The sequence below is a fragment of the Hyla sarda genome, chromosome 2 (genome assembly GCF_029499605.1).
Source record: "Hyla sarda isolate aHylSar1 chromosome 2, aHylSar1.hap1, whole genome shotgun sequence".
Taxonomy (NCBI): Eukaryota; Metazoa; Chordata; class Amphibia; order Anura; family Hylidae; genus Hyla; species Hyla sarda.
The window spans coordinates 379,836,736-379,856,436 of NC_079190.1; the positions used below are offsets into that span (position 1 = coordinate 379,836,736).

At 43.5% G+C, this 19,701-nt stretch overlaps 1 protein-coding gene across 1 annotated transcript in view; it reads left to right on the forward strand.

Moving 5' to 3' along the window:
- Nucleotides 1-19,701, forward strand: part of LOC130356665 (3 beta-hydroxysteroid dehydrogenase type 7-like) — a 38,151-nt gene extending 18,450 nt beyond the window's left edge. Inside the window, exons 4-6 of the mRNA XM_056558486.1 lie at nt 631-730; nt 2,089-2,251; nt 17,987-19,701. Of these exons, the coding sequence (XP_056414461.1) occupies nt 631-730; nt 2,089-2,251; nt 17,987-18,423 (700 nt within the window). The 3' untranslated portion in view covers nt 18,424-19,701. The remainder of the gene's footprint in view (nt 1-630; nt 731-2,088; nt 2,252-17,986) is intronic.

Consider the following 19,701-nt stretch of genomic DNA (forward strand, 5'->3'; position numbering starts at 1 on the left):
GATACTTAGGATGAGAAAGCTAGTGCTGGCACTGTGGCGGGACAATACACTAGGGCAACAAACTGAGCAAAGAGATACATAAACGGCATCAGGGTTCCAACTAATATGTGGACTCTGGGGGTGCAAATCCACAATAAGCAGAGAATGCGAGGCAATCAAATTAGTAGAAAGAGAGAATTGCACTCACCAGTATACGTCCGATGATCGTTGAAACTTCAGCGAGTTAATTCATATCGGTGCGATGGCAGGGAGTAGTGATCGGCATAAAGCCGTTGGATCGCAGAGACGAGGCAGTGCTCCTTTCACGGTCTTGCCCGCTTTCTCAAGCCTCTTGAGAAAGCAGGCAAGACCGCGAAAGGAGCGCTGCCTCGTCTCTGCCGTCCAACGGCTTTATGCCGACCGCTACTCCCTGCCACCGCACCGATATGAATTAACTCGCTGAAGTTTCACCAATCATCGGATGTATACGGGTGAGTGCAATTTTCTCTTTCTACTAATTTGATTGCCATTCTATAAATGATAAAGTTGCATCATTTTGTATTCCTACATTTGAACACAACTTATATTTTCTGCTTTTAAAACTTTTCTGACCACTATTTAACCCTAACTAGATGCATGTTTTATTTTAAGAGTCACAGAGGACACTTTATACCCTGGTGAACCTTCACTTTCATATGGAAGAACCAAGGCACAAGCTGAAAAACTGACCCGGTTGGCTAATGGGCAACAAGTAATGCAACACAGATATAATATATATGTTTGTCTGTTTGTATTCATTCATTTATTTATTTATTTTTTGCATTTTGTTTGTCATTAAGATTAACTTTACAAATCTTGATTTTGGATTCCCTGGGCTAGTGCCATGGCCAGGTTTTAGCCCTGCTGTACTAAAGCACTGGGGTAGAAGATTCAAAGCTAGCCAAGGACAATGTGCAAATGTCTTTAACTTTCTTATTTGTATTTGAATATATAAAACATGACAATAACATAAAATTACAATAAAAAAATAGCATGTGCCTAACACATGTGCATCATTAAATCTCCTGTACAATATATACCAAAGTGAGTCCACAATACTGTACTCCATAGGCTTGTTGGCTGGTCCAGCCTCATCCACACTAACACACAATGCTAATACCCATTTTATCAACACAACCCCATACATGTGCGAAAAATATTAGCCTGTATGTCTTCCCTGTATTTTTGGGTGTCCTTTAAGAACTCTAGTTATCTCCCACATGCCATAAACATACAGATAATGTAAGTAGCACAGTGCTTAGCACAGGGGGGTGGGATGGGGGTTCTCGGATCAAATTTCTCTAAGGACAATGGAGATTTACCAAAACTTGTGCAGAGGAAAAATTGTCCAGTTGACCATAGCAACCAATCAAATCATTTTCTTTTATTTTTCAGAGGCCTTTTTAAAAAATAAAAGAATCGATCTGATTGGTTTCTATGTGCAACTGGTCAACTTTTCCTCTGCACTGGTTTTGATAAATCTCCCTCAATATCTGTAAGGAGTTCCTATGTTCTTCATGTGTTGACTTTGGGTTCTTTCAGTTTCTTTCCACACTTACAAACAATTAAATAAGATGTAGACTAGATCATCTTGATCCCTGGTACGTTAGGATATTGTTCCGTACTCCTTAAGTTGAGATAAGTTATCCTAATGCGTTAAGCCTAAGTTCCAGTGCCTTCTATTGATCCCTGTTCTATTAGGATATTCTTCAAAACATTGCTATGTTGGGTTATATTGTACTCAAGATAACCATGGCTACATCTGTAGGCTCCGCAGAATATGTTGGTGCCATATAATAAAGAACTGTAGAATTATAATTGGCTTCCTAGAAAATTGGGCCAAGACATAGAAGGCTTGTCAGTTTCCCCAACACCAGCAAGCAGCCTCCAAGACACACGACCCGCCACCCATAGCTGCTCCCCTGTTGATTGAGTTAGGACTACTACAGTGGGGATAGGGGATAAGTTATATTGCTCTACAGTTCTCCTTTAAGTATATACCTGTAAGTTACACAGATACATGTTAAAAGTAAACATGTAAATCAGTTACTTTTTAATCTTTCATTGCAGACCAAAAATGGAAAGAAACTTATCACATGTGTAATTCGACCAAGTAATGTCTATGGTGACAAGACACCAAATTTGCTAAGTCTGTACAAATCTGCAAAGTCAAAATATAATCGCCTTAACTACATTGAACCTGATGAGAATGAACACAGCTTAACATATGTTGGTAAGATGCATCATAATCTGGACTGGATAAATTACTGGGCACAATAGGCCTCTGACTATGGACAGCTTAGGCTGCTTTCACACTATGAAAAGTACCCGTTATATAATGCCCGTTATAAAATAGCGGGCGATCGCGGGGTTAAACAGCCATTAGAAATTCCCTAACGGACGTTAGAAAACCCCATTATAGTCTATGGGATTTTTCTAATAGCCGTTTTAACCCGTTATTGCCTGTTATTTATAACAGACGTTATTTTGTGATGGAAAATAGTAACGGGAGAAATAGTGCATGCAGTATTTCTTCCGTTCAATCGCCCGTCCCAAAATAACGTCCGTTATAAATGACAGGCGATAACAGGTTAAAACGGCTATTAGAAAAATCTCATAGACTATGGGATTTTCTAACGTCCGTTAGGGATTTTCTAATGGACGTTTAACCCTGCGATCGCCTTTGTGGAAAGGGCTTCAATGCTGCTTTTGCTGTTCAGTGACATACTGTCCATGAACGCTGGTGTGATGATCTGAGGAGCCATCACATATGACAATCGGTCATCCCTAGTAGTGATATGAGGGACACTAACAGATCAGTGATAAGTGCAGGACTTCCTGCGGCCACGTGATACCTCTTATGGCTTACAACTGGCATTTTTTAGCAGGATAATTCTCACCCGAACAGCTGTCTCAGCCAGATTGCAACATCTCCTTGGCCTGCCTGGTCACTAGGTTTAGTGCCAATTGATTATTTATGGAAACAGCTGAAATGCCAACTAAGGCAAGTGCAGAATCTACAGGCATATTTGCTACATCTGTGGGCGAATGTCCAAGGGATACCATACAGAACCTATATGCCTCCATTGCCAACTGTATATCATCTTATATCCAGGCTAGAGGTGGCCTACAGAGTTCTAGAGCCTCCTTTAAAGGGGTACTCCGGTGGAAAACTATTTTTTTCAAATCAGCTGGTGCCAGAAAGTTAAACACATTTGGAAATTACTTCTATAAAAAAATCTCAATCCTTCTAGTACTTATCAGCTGCTGTAAACTACAGAGGAAGTTGTTTTTCTTTATGGAGTTCTTTTCTGTCTGATCACAGTGCTCTCTGCTGACACCTCTATCCATATTAGGAACTGTCCTGAGCAGGAGAGCTTTTCTATGGGGATTGGCTTGTACTTTGGACAGTTCCTGACATGGACAGAGGTGTCAGCAGAGAGCCCTGTGGTCAGACTGAAAAGAACTCCAGAAAGAAATGCACCTTCCTCTGAAGCATACAGCAGCTGATAAGTACTGGAAGGATTACAAATTTTAAATAGAAGTTATTTACAAATCTGTTTAACTTTCTTGAACCAGTTGATTTGAAAAAAAAAAATTGTTTTCCACCGCAGTACCCCTTTTAAGCTGTACAATTTTCCCCAATAAATATATCCCATCGCTCTATTATTGTAATCACTTCTACCTATCATGATTGTATTCACACACATAAACCTTTCATTCTTTTCAAACAACTCTTTCTTGGTGCCATGGGTAAAGTTATCTATAAGATGCTCATAAAAGATAAAGGTGCTAAGAGCTTATAGTTTAAGGGTGTATTACACAGCTTAACCCCCTACCCAATATGAGCGCCCATCGCCCTACCGACCCTATTACACAAATTGGCATCATTGTTTTTAATGGGATTCTGCTGCACTGTGCACATGGGGTAATTTCCACAGCAGATATTTGCTGCTGCGGAAATTCTGATTCCGCTCTCTTCTGAAAGAATAAACATGTTAACTCTTTCGGCAGAATCCACTCGGAAATGGCCGCTTATGGAGACGGCGCATTTCCAAGCGGTTCTGTCCGTCTGTGTTTTTTCCACTGTGTGAACAATGCCTAACTCTATTCTCGGAACATAGCTAAACTGTTACAAGTATATCTCTACAACAGTGTTTTCCAAACAGTGTGTCTCCAGGGGTTGCAAAACTACAACTCCCAGCATGCCCGGACAGCCAGAGGCTGCTCTACAGGATCAATTAATCAAAGTGAATGGCAACAACAATCTAAATATAGACTCATGGGTGAGATTTATCAAAACCTGTGCAGAGGAAAAGATGCCCAGTTGCCCATAGCAACCAATCAAATAGCTTCTTTCATTTTGTAGAGGCCTTGTTAACCCCTTAACGATGCAGGACATAAATGTAGGTCCTGGTGAGCTGGTACTTAACGCACCAGGACGTACATTTACGTCCTAAGCATAACCGCGAGCATCGGAGCGATGCCCGGATCATGCGCGGCAGGTTCCGGCTGCTGATCGCAGCCAGGGACCCGCTGGTAATGGCGGACATCCGCGATCCCGCGGATGTCTGCCATTAACCCCTCTGATGCCATGATCAATACAGATCATGGCATCTGCAGCATCGCAGTCACTAAAATGGATGATCGGATCGCCCGCAGCGCTGCCGCGGCGATCCGATCATCCAGCACGGCAGCTGGAGGTCCCTTCACCTGGCTCCGCTGCCTTCCCGGCGTCTCCTGCTCTGATCTGCCTTCCCGCAGACCAGAGCAGAAGATGACCGATAACACTGATCAGTGCTATGTCCTATACATAGCACTGAACAGGATTAGCAATCGAGTGATTGCTATAAATAGTACCCTATGGGGACTATTAAAGTGTAAAAATAAAAGTAAAAACAAAAAGTGCAAAAAATTTGAAAAACCTCCTCCCCCAATAAAAACGTAAATTGTCCCATTTTCCCTATTTCAGCCCCAAAATTTGTTAAAAAAATATTTTATATACATATTTGATATCGCCGCGTGCGTAAATATCTGTACTATTAAAATAAAATGTTAGTGATACTGTACGTTGAACAGCGTGAACGTAAAAAAAAAGTCCAAAATATCTGCTTTTGTATATAACATTTTATTCCCCCAAAAATTTATAAAACATTGATTAAAAGTTTTATATAAGCAAATATGGTACTAAATGGCAAAAAATGAGCCCTCATACCGCCACTTATACGAAAAAATGAAAAAGTTATAGGTCTTCAAAATAGGGGGATTTTAAACGTACTAATTTGGTTAAAAAGTTTGCGATTTTTTTTAAGCACAACAGTAATAGAAAAGTATTTTATCATGGGTATCATTTTAATCGTATTGACCCAAAGAATAAAGAACACGTCATTTTTACCGTACATTGTACGGCGTGAAAACGAAACCTTCCAAAATTTGCAAAATTGTGGTTTTCTTTTTAATTTCCCCACACAAATAGTATTTTTTTTTTGGTTGCGCCATACATTTTATGGTAAAGTGAGTGATGGCATTACAACGGACAACTGGTTGTGCAAAAAACAAGCCCTCATACTAGTCTGTGGATGAAAATATAAAAGAGTTATGATTTTTTGAAGGCGAGGAGGAAAAAACGAAAACTGAAAAATAAAATTGTCCTTAAGGCCCATATAGGCCGAGTCCTTAAGGGGTTACAAATGAAGACGCAATCTGATTCGTTGCTCTGGGCAACTGGGCAGCTTTTCCTCTGGACAGGTTTTGAGCATAAGTCTGAATGCGGAAACGGTAAAATAGTAACGGAAAATGAATCCATGAAATTGGCTGAAAAGTCTTAGCTTGTCCACATGGTGGCGCTGTTAGCCACAATATAATAACAATTCGTCTCTATCATTACAATCCCTCTTCAGCTATTAGTGAAAGAATTGGGAAACAAAATATTGTAGAAGCTTTGATCTTCTTCTTATGAATATTTCACACGACGTGCTCTGTTTATATACCCACTGAAACCCCATTTTAGTAATGTGATGTTTAACCAAAAACAACACAAGCAACTGAAAAACACTGGATTTCTAAATAAAGAAGTGTGTGTTTCATTGCAGATGGAACATTATTACCTTTTATAGGAAACCTGTCATCACTTTCATGCAGCCCGAACCATGAATCAACAGGGTGGACCCTGGACCTACTGCCTGCCCTCCTAGCCTTGATTGATCCCTCCCTATACCCAAAGAGGGTGAGATCTACCAATCCTGTTTGATGGGGTGTGAAAAAGACCCCAGGGACTGTCCTGATGACTCCATAGTCAGGCAGCATGAAAGTGATGTACTTGTCGTTCCAAAGGATTTTGGTAATCCTGCATGGGTTTTGGGTTAGATTAAAGGGGTACTACGGTGAAAAACTTCTTTTTTTTTTTATTAACTGGTGCGAGAAATTTAAACAGATATGTAAATTACTTCTATTAAAAAATCTTAATCCTTCCTGTACTTATTAGCTGCTGAATACTACAGTGGAAATTATTTTCCGTTTGAAACACAGAGCTCTCTGCTGACATCATGAGCACAGTGCTCTCTGCTGACATCTCTGTCCATTTTAGGAACTGTCCAGAGTAAAAGGAAATCCCCATAGCAAACATATGCTGTTCTGGACAGTTCCTAAAATGGACAGAGATGTCAGCAGAGAGCACTCTGCTCATGATGTCAGCAAACAGCTCTGTGTTTCAAAAAGAAAATAATTTCCGCTGTAGTATTCAGCAGCTAATAAGTACAGGAAGGATTAAGATTTTTTAATAGAAGTAATTTACAAATCTGTTTAACTTTCTGGCACCAGTTGATTTAAAAAAAAAAAAAATAAAAATTTTTCACCGGAGTACCCCTTTAACCCTTCAGAGTGGTGACAATGATTTGCTCTCACAGCAGTTATTATGCCCCTGAGAGTCCTCTCCATGGTGCATGGATATTTTTCATTCTTTCTATTCCAAAGGGCAGGAACAGAGCTGGGCTGATAGTATAGTGCTAGAAATGGGTTCCGTAATATCTGATGTTGGGATAATATATTGATATAGAATTTACTCAGAATCATATAAATAATATAATGATATATGGGGTAACAGGATGGTAGAAGATGTATAGGATACTGTATATTGGGGTATATGGCATCATAGGTATGCATATGAAGAAAATTTGGTGATATGAATTGGGAATATATATAACTTTTTTGGTATATGGGTTCTAATTTATATGTAATTGTATTTTTATATATTATATATATATTTTCATATGAATAGTGGGTATTTTGATAAATTGGTTATATTGGGGATATGTATATAGATAATTAAATTATTCACGTCAGGTGACTATGTCTATGCTTGGGGGTACTATACCCTATCATTATTTTGTATTGTGTATTATGCACGGCAATTGCGCACTCATTGACCATCTGGGGAACAATACACTAAACTATTCTGGTACCTGGTCCAATCCTGGTGCGCACACAATGATATTTCAGGCAGAAGTCTGAGCCCAACATGTCTACTAAGGGCTGATGTGGTCATGATTACATGACCGTTGATACCTGATGACGCTGCAAGGTCGGAGTTACAGGTATCGGTCCGTGCGCCGATAGGAGGGAGCGGCACATAAATTGTCAGGTAAGCCTGGTGAATACACCTCCTGACGAAGTGGGGTTGCCCACCAAACGACATCCGCTGAGGGTGCACGGGGTCCCCATATGGCCAATGGTAATATGCCCAGAACAGGTAATGAATGCTATGAGATAGCTGTGTTGCATTGTCACTAATTTTTATTATGCTTCATTATCCCTATTGATCTTTATGGTCTGAATTTCCATACATGTGCCTATTATCATTAAGTGGAATTATTGTGGCTAGGGACACCAGTGCTTTATGGGGTATATGTTTTTTATGGGATAGGGGTTGTTCTTGTCATGTCTAATGTATTGTGGTATTGTTATATATAATTTTTCTATTAACCTCTTAAGGTCGCAGGGCATAAGCCCTGCATCCCGAGTCCTTAAGGACTGAAGGCATATGGGTATGTCTGTGAGAATTCCGGTCCCCGCCGCTCGCCGGGCAGGGACCGGACTGGGGTGACTGCTGATTTCTATCAGCAGGCACCCCGTGCAAACCCCTGCGGGGGTCCTGAGACCCCCCCCCCATGTGGGCAATCACCGCAAATCGACGGTCAATTCAGACCAGCGAGTTGCGGCTATTCCGGGTCAATCGGGTCTCTGGTGACCCGGTGACCTTGAAAAAAAGGGTGAATGCGGCTGTCCGAGACAGCCCCATTCACCCTTACCCAGCAGGAGTGAGGTGGCACAGGTGCCGCCTCACGATCACGTGATTGATCGGTTGGAACAACCGACCAATCACGACCCTGCTGGCAACGATCGGCGCAGGTGGGGGTCTCCTACCTTGCCCTGGTCCGGCGGGGGTCCCCTTGGGATCGGTGGCGGCGACAGCAGCAGCAGGATCGGCGGCAGCAGCGGTCCCGGCGGCAGGAAACAGCAGGAGGTGAGGCCTGTTCACCTACTGCTGTTGCTAAGCAACAACTCGCAGCCTGCACAGCCAAAAGGCATGCTGGGAGTTATAGTTTTGCCACAGCTGGAGTTCCAACTACAACTCCCAGCATGCCCTTTGGTAGTCTGTGCATGCATGGAGTTGTAGTGATGCAACAGCTGGAGGCACATTTTTTCTATGAAAAAGTGTGCATCCAGCTGTTGCATAACTACAACTCCCAACAAGCACAGACTACCAAAGGACTTTCTGGGAGTTGTAGCAGTGTGCATCCAGCTGTTGCAAAACTACAACTCTCAGCATGCCCTTCGACTGTCAATACATGCTGATTGTTGCAGTTTTGCAACAGCTGGAGACACATTGGTTGTGAAACCGAGTTTGTTCCCTAACTCAGTGTTTTGCAACCAGTGTGCCGCCAGCTGTTGCAAAAATACATCTCCCAGCATGCACTGAGAGACTGTACATACTCGGAGTTCTAGTTTTGCAACAGCTGGAGGCACACTGGTTGCGAAACACTGAGTTAAGTAACAAACTCTCAGGCCCACATTTATCATTGCAGTGCAAGTGAAGCATTTTTTTACACTTTTTTTTGTGTGCTGGTAATGTGTAGGAGCACCAAATTTATTAAAAGGTAAAAGAGCTTTGATAAATTTTGTGCAGGTCACATTTTCAGAAATTTCTGTCTACACATACACCAAAAAGCTACACCATGTCTGAGCTGGTGTAGTTTCAGAGACTTTTCAGTGGCTTAGCGCCTTTTTTTGCTCCTTTTTACAAAAAGGCGCAATGATAAATCCCTTCCATATCATGTCTATTGCCAAAATCAGTGGATTGCAACTCAAAATCAGTGGATTGCAACTCAAAATCAGCAGAAATGTGTAAACAAAAAGGGGCAAAAAAAGGCGCAAAAAACCCTGCTTGCGCCTTTTTTTTTGCCCCTTTTTTAGACACAAAAAACAGTCTAAAGACAATGATAAATGTGGGCCTCAGTGTTTCGCAACCAATGCACCTCCAGCTGTTTCATACCTACAACTCCCAGCATGTATGGTGTGTCAGTGCATGCTGGGAGTTGTAGTTTTGCAACAGCTGGAGGTTTGCACCCCCCCATGTGAATGTACAGGGTACATTAACACGGGCGGGTTTACAACGAGTTCTGCTGAAAGTTTGAGATGTGGCAAATTTTCTGCCGCAGCTCAAACTCCCAACGAGAAACTCACTGTAAACCCAACCGTGTGAATGTACCCAAGAAAAAACACTACACTACATTACACTAAATAAAAAGTAAAACACTACATATACACATACCCCTACACAGTCTTCCCCCCCCCCCCCCCCCCCAATAATAAAAAATAAAAACGTCTTGTACGGCACTGTTTCCAAAACGCAGCCTCCGGCTGTTGAAAAACAGCAACTCACAGTATTGCCGGACGGCCACTGAATGTCAAGGCATGCTGGGAGTTTTGTGGCGGATTCAAATCCCCAATTTAGGCCTCAAATGCGCATGGCGCTCTCTCACTTGGGAGCCCTGTCGTATTTCAAGGAAACAGTTTAGGGCCACATATGGGGTATGTCCGTACTCGGGAGAAATTGTGTTACAAATTTAGGGGGGCTTTTTCTCCTTTAACCCCTTATGAAAAGGTATAGTTGGGGTCTACATCAGCATGTTAGTGTAAAAAAAATTATTTTTACACTAACATGCTGGTGTTGCCCCATACTTTTAATTTTCACAAGTGGTTAAAGGAAAAAAAGACCCCCAAAATTTGTAAAGCAATTTCTCCTGATTACAGAACTACCCCAAATGTGGGCGTAAAGTGCTCTGCGGGCGCACAACATGGCTTAGAAATGAGAGCGCACCATGTACATTTGAGGTCTAAATTGGTGATTTGCACAGGGGTGGCTGATTTTACAGTGGTTCTGACATAAACACAAAACAATAAATACCCAGATGTGACCCCATTTTGGAAATGACACCCCTCATAGAATGTAACAAGGGGTATAGTGAGCCTTAACACCCCCACAGGTGTTTGACAAATTTTCGTAAAAGTTGGATGTGAAAATGAAAAAACAAAAAAAAATTTCACTAAAATGCTGGTGTTACCCTACATTTTTCATTTTCACAAGGGAGAATAGGGAAAAAAAGCTCCCCAAAATTTGTAGCCCCATTTCTTTTGAGTAAAAACATACCCCAAATGTGGATGTAAAGTGCTCTGCAGGTGCACTACAATGCTCAGAAGGAGCGCCATTGTGCTTCTGGAGAGAGAATGTGTCCGAAATTGAAGGCCATGTGTGTTTACAAAGCTTATTGTAATAAGGGGTACAGTGAGAATTTACACCCCACAGGTGTCTGACAGATTTTTTTGAACAGTGGTCTGTGAAAATGAAAAATGTAATTTTTCATTTGCACAGCCCACTGTTCCAAAGATCTGTCAAACACCAGTCGGGTGTAAATACTCACTGCAACCCTTATAAAATTCTGTGAGGGGTGTAGTTTCCAAAATGGGGTCACGTTTGGGGGGGTCCACTGTTCTGGCACCACGGGGGGCTTTGTAAACGCACATGGCCTCCCACTTCTATTCCAACCAAATTCTCACACCAAAAGCTCAATGGTGCTCCTTCTCTTCTGAGCATTGTAGTTCACCCGCAGAGCACTTTACATCCACATATGTGGTATTTCCATACTCAGAAGAAATGGGGTTACAAATTTCGGGAGGCTTTTTTTCCAATTACCCCTTGTGAAAATGAAAAATTTGGGGATTTTAGTGAAAAAAAATCAAATTTTTCATTTTCACGTCCAACTGTAGCGGAAATTTGTCAACCACCTGTGGGGTGTTAAGGCTCACTGTACCCCTTGTTATGTTCCTTGAGGGGTGTCGTTTCCAAAATAGTATGCCGTTTTTTTGTTTTGCTGTTCTGGCACCATAGGGGCTTCCTAAATGCGACATGCCCCCCAAAAACCATTTCAGCAAAATTTGCTTTCCAAAAGCCAAATGTGACTTCTTCTCTTCTGAGCATTGTAGTTCGCCCGCAGTGCACTTGACATCCACACATGGGGTATTTCCATACTCAGAAGATTTGGGGTTACAAATTTTGGGGGGCATTTTCTCCTATAACCCCTTGTAAAAATGTAGAATATGGGGGAAAACCAGCATTTTAGCGAGAAAAAAAAATGTCATTTACACATCTGAATTTAACGAAAAGTCGTCAAACACCTGTGGGATGTTAAGGCTCAGCGGACCCCTTGTTACGTTCCTTGAGGGGTGTAGTTTCCAAAATAGTATGCCATGTTTTTTTTTTCAAAAACTGGGTCTACAATAACATGCGAGTGTAAAAAATGAAGATTTTGAATTTTCTCCTTTACCTTGCTGCTATTCCTGTGAAACACCTAAAGGGTTAACACACTTTCTGAATGTCAAAATAGGGCATGTGTCTGATTGTAGGGGTTCCCACTGCTGGGACTGCCCATGATCTCCTGTATGGGGCCCAGCAACTCACTTGTCCTAGGAGCGCTGCGGGCCCCACCTTCTTCGATGAGTTAGTTGGCTAGCTCAACCTATTTCTTACCTCCTCGAGTACCCCTTTAAAGAAACAGTAGCAGGATCACAGCAAGGAAAGGGTTACATTAAGCACTGAGCTGCTACTTTTGCTACTGCTGCTGAGGAGTCAAAGGGAGGGGGTAAAGAGAGATTACACTGCAGCACTTTTACCAAGTCTGACTTTTCATACATTGGTCTAAAGTAAACCCCCGCCAGTGCAGGATTGCACTGGATTTATCAAGAGGCTCATGCTCTTGATAAATCCAGGCGTGTGTGAGGCTGCCTTATGTGATTTCCACTGCAGTTTATATTTCCTAGCTAGAGATGTTGCGAATTGTTCGCCGGTGAACAGTTCTCGGCGAATTTAGCATGTTCGCATCGCCGGGCCAACATATGTGAAGTTCGATCCGCCCCCTATACTTTAACATTGCAGCAAACTTTGACCCTGTGAGTCAGAGTCAGCAGACACATTACAGCTAATTAGCAGCAGTCCCTCCCTTCCAGACCCTCCTACCTCTTGCTTCCAATTTAGCCTCATTCAGCATGCTGCAGGCTTAGGAAGTGGAGGGTCAGAGAAGCTGCTCCTGCTGTATAGGGAAAGCAATAGCTAGGTTGCTGCTAGGTGGTGTATTCAGGGTCCAGTTTACTTCTAAAGCACTAGTGTAACATCTGCTTTAAGGACAGCACCCAAAAAAGCCCTTTTTAGGGCTGAAAGATATCAGTCCTGGTTGGGAGGGAACCGCTGGTTAAAAGGGGTACTCCAGAATCAAACTTAAGTTCCTTCAAGCATCTAACTACTACAGTATTCAAAGGGCTGAAATATATCAGTCCGTGTGTTTTGCAACAGCTGGAGGTACCCTGGTTGGGGACCACTGCTTAAAAGGGGAACTCCGCTGGCAAGCTTTTTTGCTCATTGTCACACTAGTGCAAATCACATTAGGTGTGACAGTTGTGCAAATTAAAAAAAAAAAATTTGGCTTTTAAATAAAATCAGTCGTCACTGTCAGTTCACGTCACAGCTGCCATTTTTTTTTTGCCTGCAGGGCAAATTGTGTCACCCTAGTGCAAATCAAATTAGGTGTGACAGTTGTGCAAATTAAAAAAAAAAAAAAAAAAAATTTTGTCTGTTAAATAAAATCAGTCGTCACTGTCAGTTCACGTCACAGTTGCCATTTTTTTTTGCCTGCAGGGCAAATTGTGTCACCCTAGTGCAAATCACATTAGGTATGACAGTTGTGCAAATTTAACAAAAAAAAATGACAGGCAGAGGAAGGCCACCTGGCAGGGGCCGTCGTGGTGCTGGGATTCCCTTTGGCCCTAAAATGGCCAGTGTTCAGAGGCCACGTACCCTGAACCCCCAAAGTTCTGAGGACTTAGTTGACTGGCTATCACAAGACACCCAATCTACTACAGCTTCCGCTCGGAACCTTGACGCACCGTCCTTCTCCTCCTCTAGCTTAGCTTCGGGCACCTCTCATGATACCACTTGCCTGCCTGCCGCCACCACCAACACTAGCACCGCAGCAGCTTTACTTGATCCGTGAGAGGAGTTATTTACACATCAGTTTGAAGATATGAGTGATGCGCAACCATTATTGCCAGAGGATGTAGTTAACAGGGATATGTCTGTCAGGCAGCATTACTCACATGGACGTACGGTGTGATGATGATGTTGTACCCGCTGCTGCTTCCTTTCTTGAGGTGTCAGATAGCGGTGAAGGTGTTGATGATGACGATGTGTCCATGGATGCCATGTGGGTGCCCGCTAGAAGAGCAGAAGAGAGGGAAAGTTCAGATGGGGAGACAGAGAGGAGGAGGAGATGAGTTGGAAGCAGGGGGAGGTCGTCGCAAGGAGCTAGTGGCACAGTCAGACAGCATGCATCGGCACCCGGGGTCAGCCAGACAGGACGCCAATCAACGCATGCTGTTGCCACCACCAGAATGCCGTCATCACAGAGCTCGGCAGTGTGGCATTTTTTTTGTGTGTCTGCCTCTGACAACAGCGAGGCCATTTGCAACCTGTGCCAGAAGAAACTGAGTCGTGGGAAGTCCAACACCCACCTAGGCACAACTGCTTTGCGAAGGCACATGATGTCACATCACAAACGCCTATGGGATCAACACGTCAGTACAAGCAGCACACAAAGTCAAAGCCGCCATCCTCCTCCTGGTCCAGCATCTTCAGCCAGGTCAACCACTGCTGCCCTCCCTGCCCCCTCTCAACCATCCGCCTCTCCATCTCTCGCCTTGAGCAGTACCTGCTCATCTGCCCACAGTCAGGAGATGGAGATGTTTGAGCGCAAGAAGACAATGTCTCAAAGTCACCCCCTAGCCCAGCGTCTGACAGCTGGCTTGTCGGAACTGCTAGCCCGCCAGTTTTTACCATACAAGCTGGTGGAGTCTGAGGCCTTCAAAAAATTTGTAGCCATTGGGACACCGCAGTGGAAGGTACCTGGCCAAAATTCTTTTGCACAAAAGGCAATGATGGCATGTCTGGCACACAGTGTAGGGGCTGCAAAGCATGGTCAGGGCAGGTATATCACCTACACTACACATTGGGTAAACCTGGTGACGGCTGCCAAGCATGGAATGTGTGGCTCTGCAGAGGAGTTGGTGACACTGCCACGACTTGCAGGCAGGCCTGCTGCCACCTCCTATACTCCTCCTACTCCATCCTCTTCCATAACATCCTCGGCCGAGTCCTCTTACACTGCTGCGTCTTGCTCCACATCACCGGCACCCCCCCCCCAGCTCCCCAGGTGCTATTCCACATCCCGGATACGGCAGTGTCACGCAATCTTGGGGTTGACTTGCCTCAAAGCGGAGAGTCACACCGCACCAGTGCTCCTGTCTTCCCTGAACGCGCAGGTGGACCAGTGGCTGACTCCACACCAATTGGAGATAGGCAAGGTGGTTTGTGACAACGGAACAAATTTGTTGGCGGCATTGAGGTTGGGCAAGTTGACACGTGCCGTGCATGGCACATGTGTGTAATCTGATTGTACAACGCTTTGTGCTCAAGTACCCAGGCTTACAGGATGTCCTGAAGCAGTCCAGGAAGGTGTGTGGCCATTTCAGGCGTTCCTACACGGCCATGGCGCACTTGTCAGATATCCAGCGGCGAAACAACATGCCAGTGAGGCGCTTGCGACAGCCCGACACGTTGGAATTCAACACTCCTAATGTTCGACCGCCTGCTCCAACAAGAAAAAGCCGTCAACGAATATTTGTATGACCAGGGTGTTAGGACATCATCTGCAGAGCTGGGAATTTTTTTTGCCACGTTACTGGAGGCTCATGCGCAATTCCTGTAGGCTCATGCGTCCTTTTGAGGAGGTGACAAACCTGGTCAGTCGCACCGAAGACACCATCAGCGACATCATACCGTTTTTTTTTCTTCCTGGAGCGTGCCCTGCGAAGAGTGCTGGATCAGGCAGTAGATGAGCGTGAAGAGGAAGAGTTGTGGACACCATCCCCACCAGAAACAGCCTTATCAGCATCGCTTGCTGGACCTGCGGCAATGCTGGAAGAGGATTGTGAGGAAGAGGAGTCAGAGGAGGAATGTGGCTTTGAAGAGGAGGAGGAAGACCAACCACAGCAGGCATCCCAGGGTGCTCCTTGTCACCTATCTGGTTCCCATGATGTTGTACGTGGCTGGGGGAAAGAAGATTATACCTTCCCTGACATCACTGAGGACGAGGAACGGGACATGAGTAGCTCGGCATCCGTCCTTGTGCAAATGGGGTCTTTCATGCTGTCGTGCCTGTTGAGGGACCCTCGTATAAAAAGGATGAAGGAGAACGACCTGTACTGGGTGTCCACACTACTAGACCCCCGGTATAAACATAAAGTGCCTGACATGTTACCGTATTACAGCAAGGTGGAAAGGATTCAGCAGGTCCAAAATAAATTAAGAAGTATGCTGCACACAGCGTGTAAGGGTCATGTCACAGCACAACAGGGATCTAACAGGGGAAGAGGTAAAAGTAATCCTCCTCCTCCTCCCATGAACACGCCGGCGAGGACAGGATGCTGTACAGACATGCTGTTGATGGAGGACATGCAGAGCTTTTTAAGTCCTATGCATCGCCACAGCCCTTCGGGGTCCACCATCAGAGAACGACTTGACCGACAGGTAGCAGACTACCTGGCCTTAACCACAGATATCGACACTCTGAGGAGCGATGAACCCCTTGACTACTGGGTGTGCAGGCTTGACCTGTGGCCTGAGCTATCCCAATTTGCGCTCAAACTTCTGGCCTGTACCACTTCAAGTGTCCTGTCAGAAAGGACCTTCAGTGCAGCAGGAGGTATTGTCACTGAGAAGAGGAGTCGCCTTGGTTAAAAAAGTCTGGATTACCTCACCTTTCTTAAGATGAATGAGGGATGGATCCCGAAGGGACTGACACTGGGCGATACATTTGATTGAACAAGGCCTGATCAGATGAGCTGCCTTGGGCTAAAAATGGTCCACACGCTGTTGTATTTGAACTCTGAATGCCGGATGACTTGCGTGACTTATCCACCACCAACTAGGGTTCAAGCCGCAATGTTTTAGGGCACTTTCTGCCTGGCGAAACAAACAGAATTTTCCAGCCAGGTGTACATGCCTAATTTTTCGGGACTCTGCTGCTGCACTTGTTATGGTGCTGCAATTTTTCTGGCCGCTGCTACAGCTGCGGCTGCGACAATGCCCAATTTTTCATCCATGTGTACATGCCTAATTTTTCTGGCCTCTGCTGCTGCACTTGTTATGGTGCTGTAATTTTTTTGGGCCACTGCTACAGCTGCGACAATACCAAATTTTCCAGCCAGGTGTACATGCCTAATTTTTCTGGCCTCTGCTGCTGCACTTTTTCTGGCTGCTGCTAAAGCTGCGGCTGTGACAATACCCAATTTTTCATCCATGTGTACATGCCTAATTTTTCTGGCCTCTGCTGCTGCACTTTTTATGGTGCTGCAACTTTTCTGGCCGCTGCTACAGAAGCGGCTGCAACAATACCAAATTTTTCAGGCATGTGTACATGCCTAATTTTTCGGGTACTCTCTGCTGACATCTTAGTCCATTTTAGCAACCGTGGATATTGGATGTATGCTAAGGATAGCATGGTGGCTCAGAGGTTAGCACTTCTGCCTTGCAGCGCTGGGGCCTTGGGTTCAAATCCCACTATGTGCTGCCTCAAGGGGGGCTCTAACTATGTGCTGCCTAATATGGGGAAATCTAACTATGTGATGCCTAAAGGGGGGCTCTATGTGCTGCCTAAAGGGGGCTAAAGCACATTATTCCAAACCATTTAGGAATAACAGGTGATTTATGCCCTTTATGGATTAAAACCAGACTCTGCATCAACTATGTAATTTTCCATGGGAGTTTTGCCATGGATCCCACTCCGGCACGCCACAGTCCAGGTGTTAGTCCCCTTGAAACAACTTTTAAATCACTATTGTGGCTAGAAAGAGTCCCTGTGGGTTTTAAAATTCGCCTGCCCATTGAAGTCAATGGAGGTTTGCCCGGTTCACGAACTTTTGCGAAATTTTATGTTCGCGACATCACTATTCCTAGCAGAGAGTCAGAAAGTCACATGATTTTTGCACAAAGAGAGTTTGCGCAAAAATGTTATAACTTATTTTATTAGTAGTTCACGCAATTACATGAGGCTGTCTTGTAACCAAGTTGCTAGAAAGTTGCACCAAATTTGCATTTGTGACTTTCAGATCTGGAAATTGCTCAATAGTATAACGTTATGGGTCTAGAAGAAAGAACAATGTGTAAAACATGTGCAAACTGGTATTCAATTGAGTGAATATTCCATTATGGTAACTTAAAATGTTATGTAAATGAGAATAGAGAGGGCCATTGTTTTCAGTATATAGTCATACTTTATAACTGTAAATATTACTTTTTTCCCAGGTAACATAGCTTGGATGCATGTACTCGCAGCACAGCAGATGCAACTCCATCCAGACCGCCTTGGTGGACAAGTCTACTATACTTATGATGACACTCCCTTCAAGCACAGGGTCAAGCTGCACCATGACTTATTCACTGAAATGGACCCTGATATCGAAATAGGGGAGCACGTTCCTTACTGGAAGATGTGGATAATAGTTTTCATCTACAGCTTGATAAAAGTAATTGTTAGGCCTGTCTGGAATGTAAAGCCCTTTATGACTTTACCTGTATTGAAATTAATGACTATTTCATACAGCCATGATACTGATAAAGCTTTCAGGGACTTTGGCTACAAGCCCCTATTTACTTGGGTGGAGAGCAAGCAAAGAACTTGTCAGTGGTTAAAACAGGCAACTCAACAGCAAGGGAATGAGGACAGAAATGTCAATTGTTAAACTAGATTCCTAAAGCTTTTCATAGGGTATGTTCCCATGTTCAGGTTATTGATGCAGTTTTTAAAGCCAATAAATGATAAATGGAGGAAACTTATAAAGGAAAGACTAAAATTTATCCTTAAAAAAATATTATCCATTTTTGACCTTGGTCTCAAAAACGACATCAAAATATAAGAATGTGGGAATACACCCTAAGGCCATGTTCACATGTTCAAACGTACAGAATGTTAGAAAATAAGAGCGGCATCAGGACCACTCAAAAATATGCTGTCTCCATAGACAGCAATGCATTCTCGAGTGAAATCCGCAGAAATATTGAACGGGCTCAATGTTTCTGTGGACGCCAGAATTGGGAATTCCGCCATGTGCAGTAGAATCCCATTCAATCAACGGGACTCTGCTGCAGTGGAATGAATAATGATGAATATTCCAGCAGAATTTTGCTCGGAAATTCCGCCGTGTGAACATGGCCTAAGGCTGAGTTCACAAACAATATGATAGGCCTCATTTAGGTCATTATTTTTTCTAAAACTAGAAGTTGGCCCAAAATAGAAGGTGCAAAACTTTCCATTATAGATTTTCTCTGCCAGTTTCTGGTTTTGATAAAACTGCTGACCAAAATGAGGCCCATGGCCCATGAGTGGGAACATAGCCATAGTTTTTAGGCCATTTTGTTAGGCAAAAACTACTGTCATACAATTTGTTCTGGCATTTGGAATGTTAATAATATTGTTGATCATGTCATTCAACTTAATCTTGATATCGCACGTCTATGGACATTCTGCAAACTGTGAAATAATACTCTGAAATAACATTGCCTACCTCTATGCTTGTAATTTTTATTAAATAAAAATGTGAGTGCCACTATATTTTCTTTATCATTTTGCTATACCTCTATGTTGTTAAAATTATTTAATGTTCTTAAAAATGAAAAAAATATTTTAACAGAAAATAAAGAAAAGGTTAACCTGGACGCAGCAATGCTGTTAAAGCACAACATTATGAGCAAGACTTGACAGATGTTTTTAGGCTGAATGGGCACATTTGCCCCCAAATGTTGTGTAAAGCCTTGGTTGAAGATCAGATGCTGTTATAGTTGCAAAAGGGAACCAAACTATCTTTACAGCTATGGTTTTGATCAAGTTTGATAACCTATCTTGGTCCTGTAATCCTCCCATACAATAAATTATCTTTGTCGCCCTCCTCTGCACCCTCTCCAGTATGGAGGGGACGTGTCGGCCGCCACTTCCTGCGAATAGGGGATCAGTTTTTATGCAT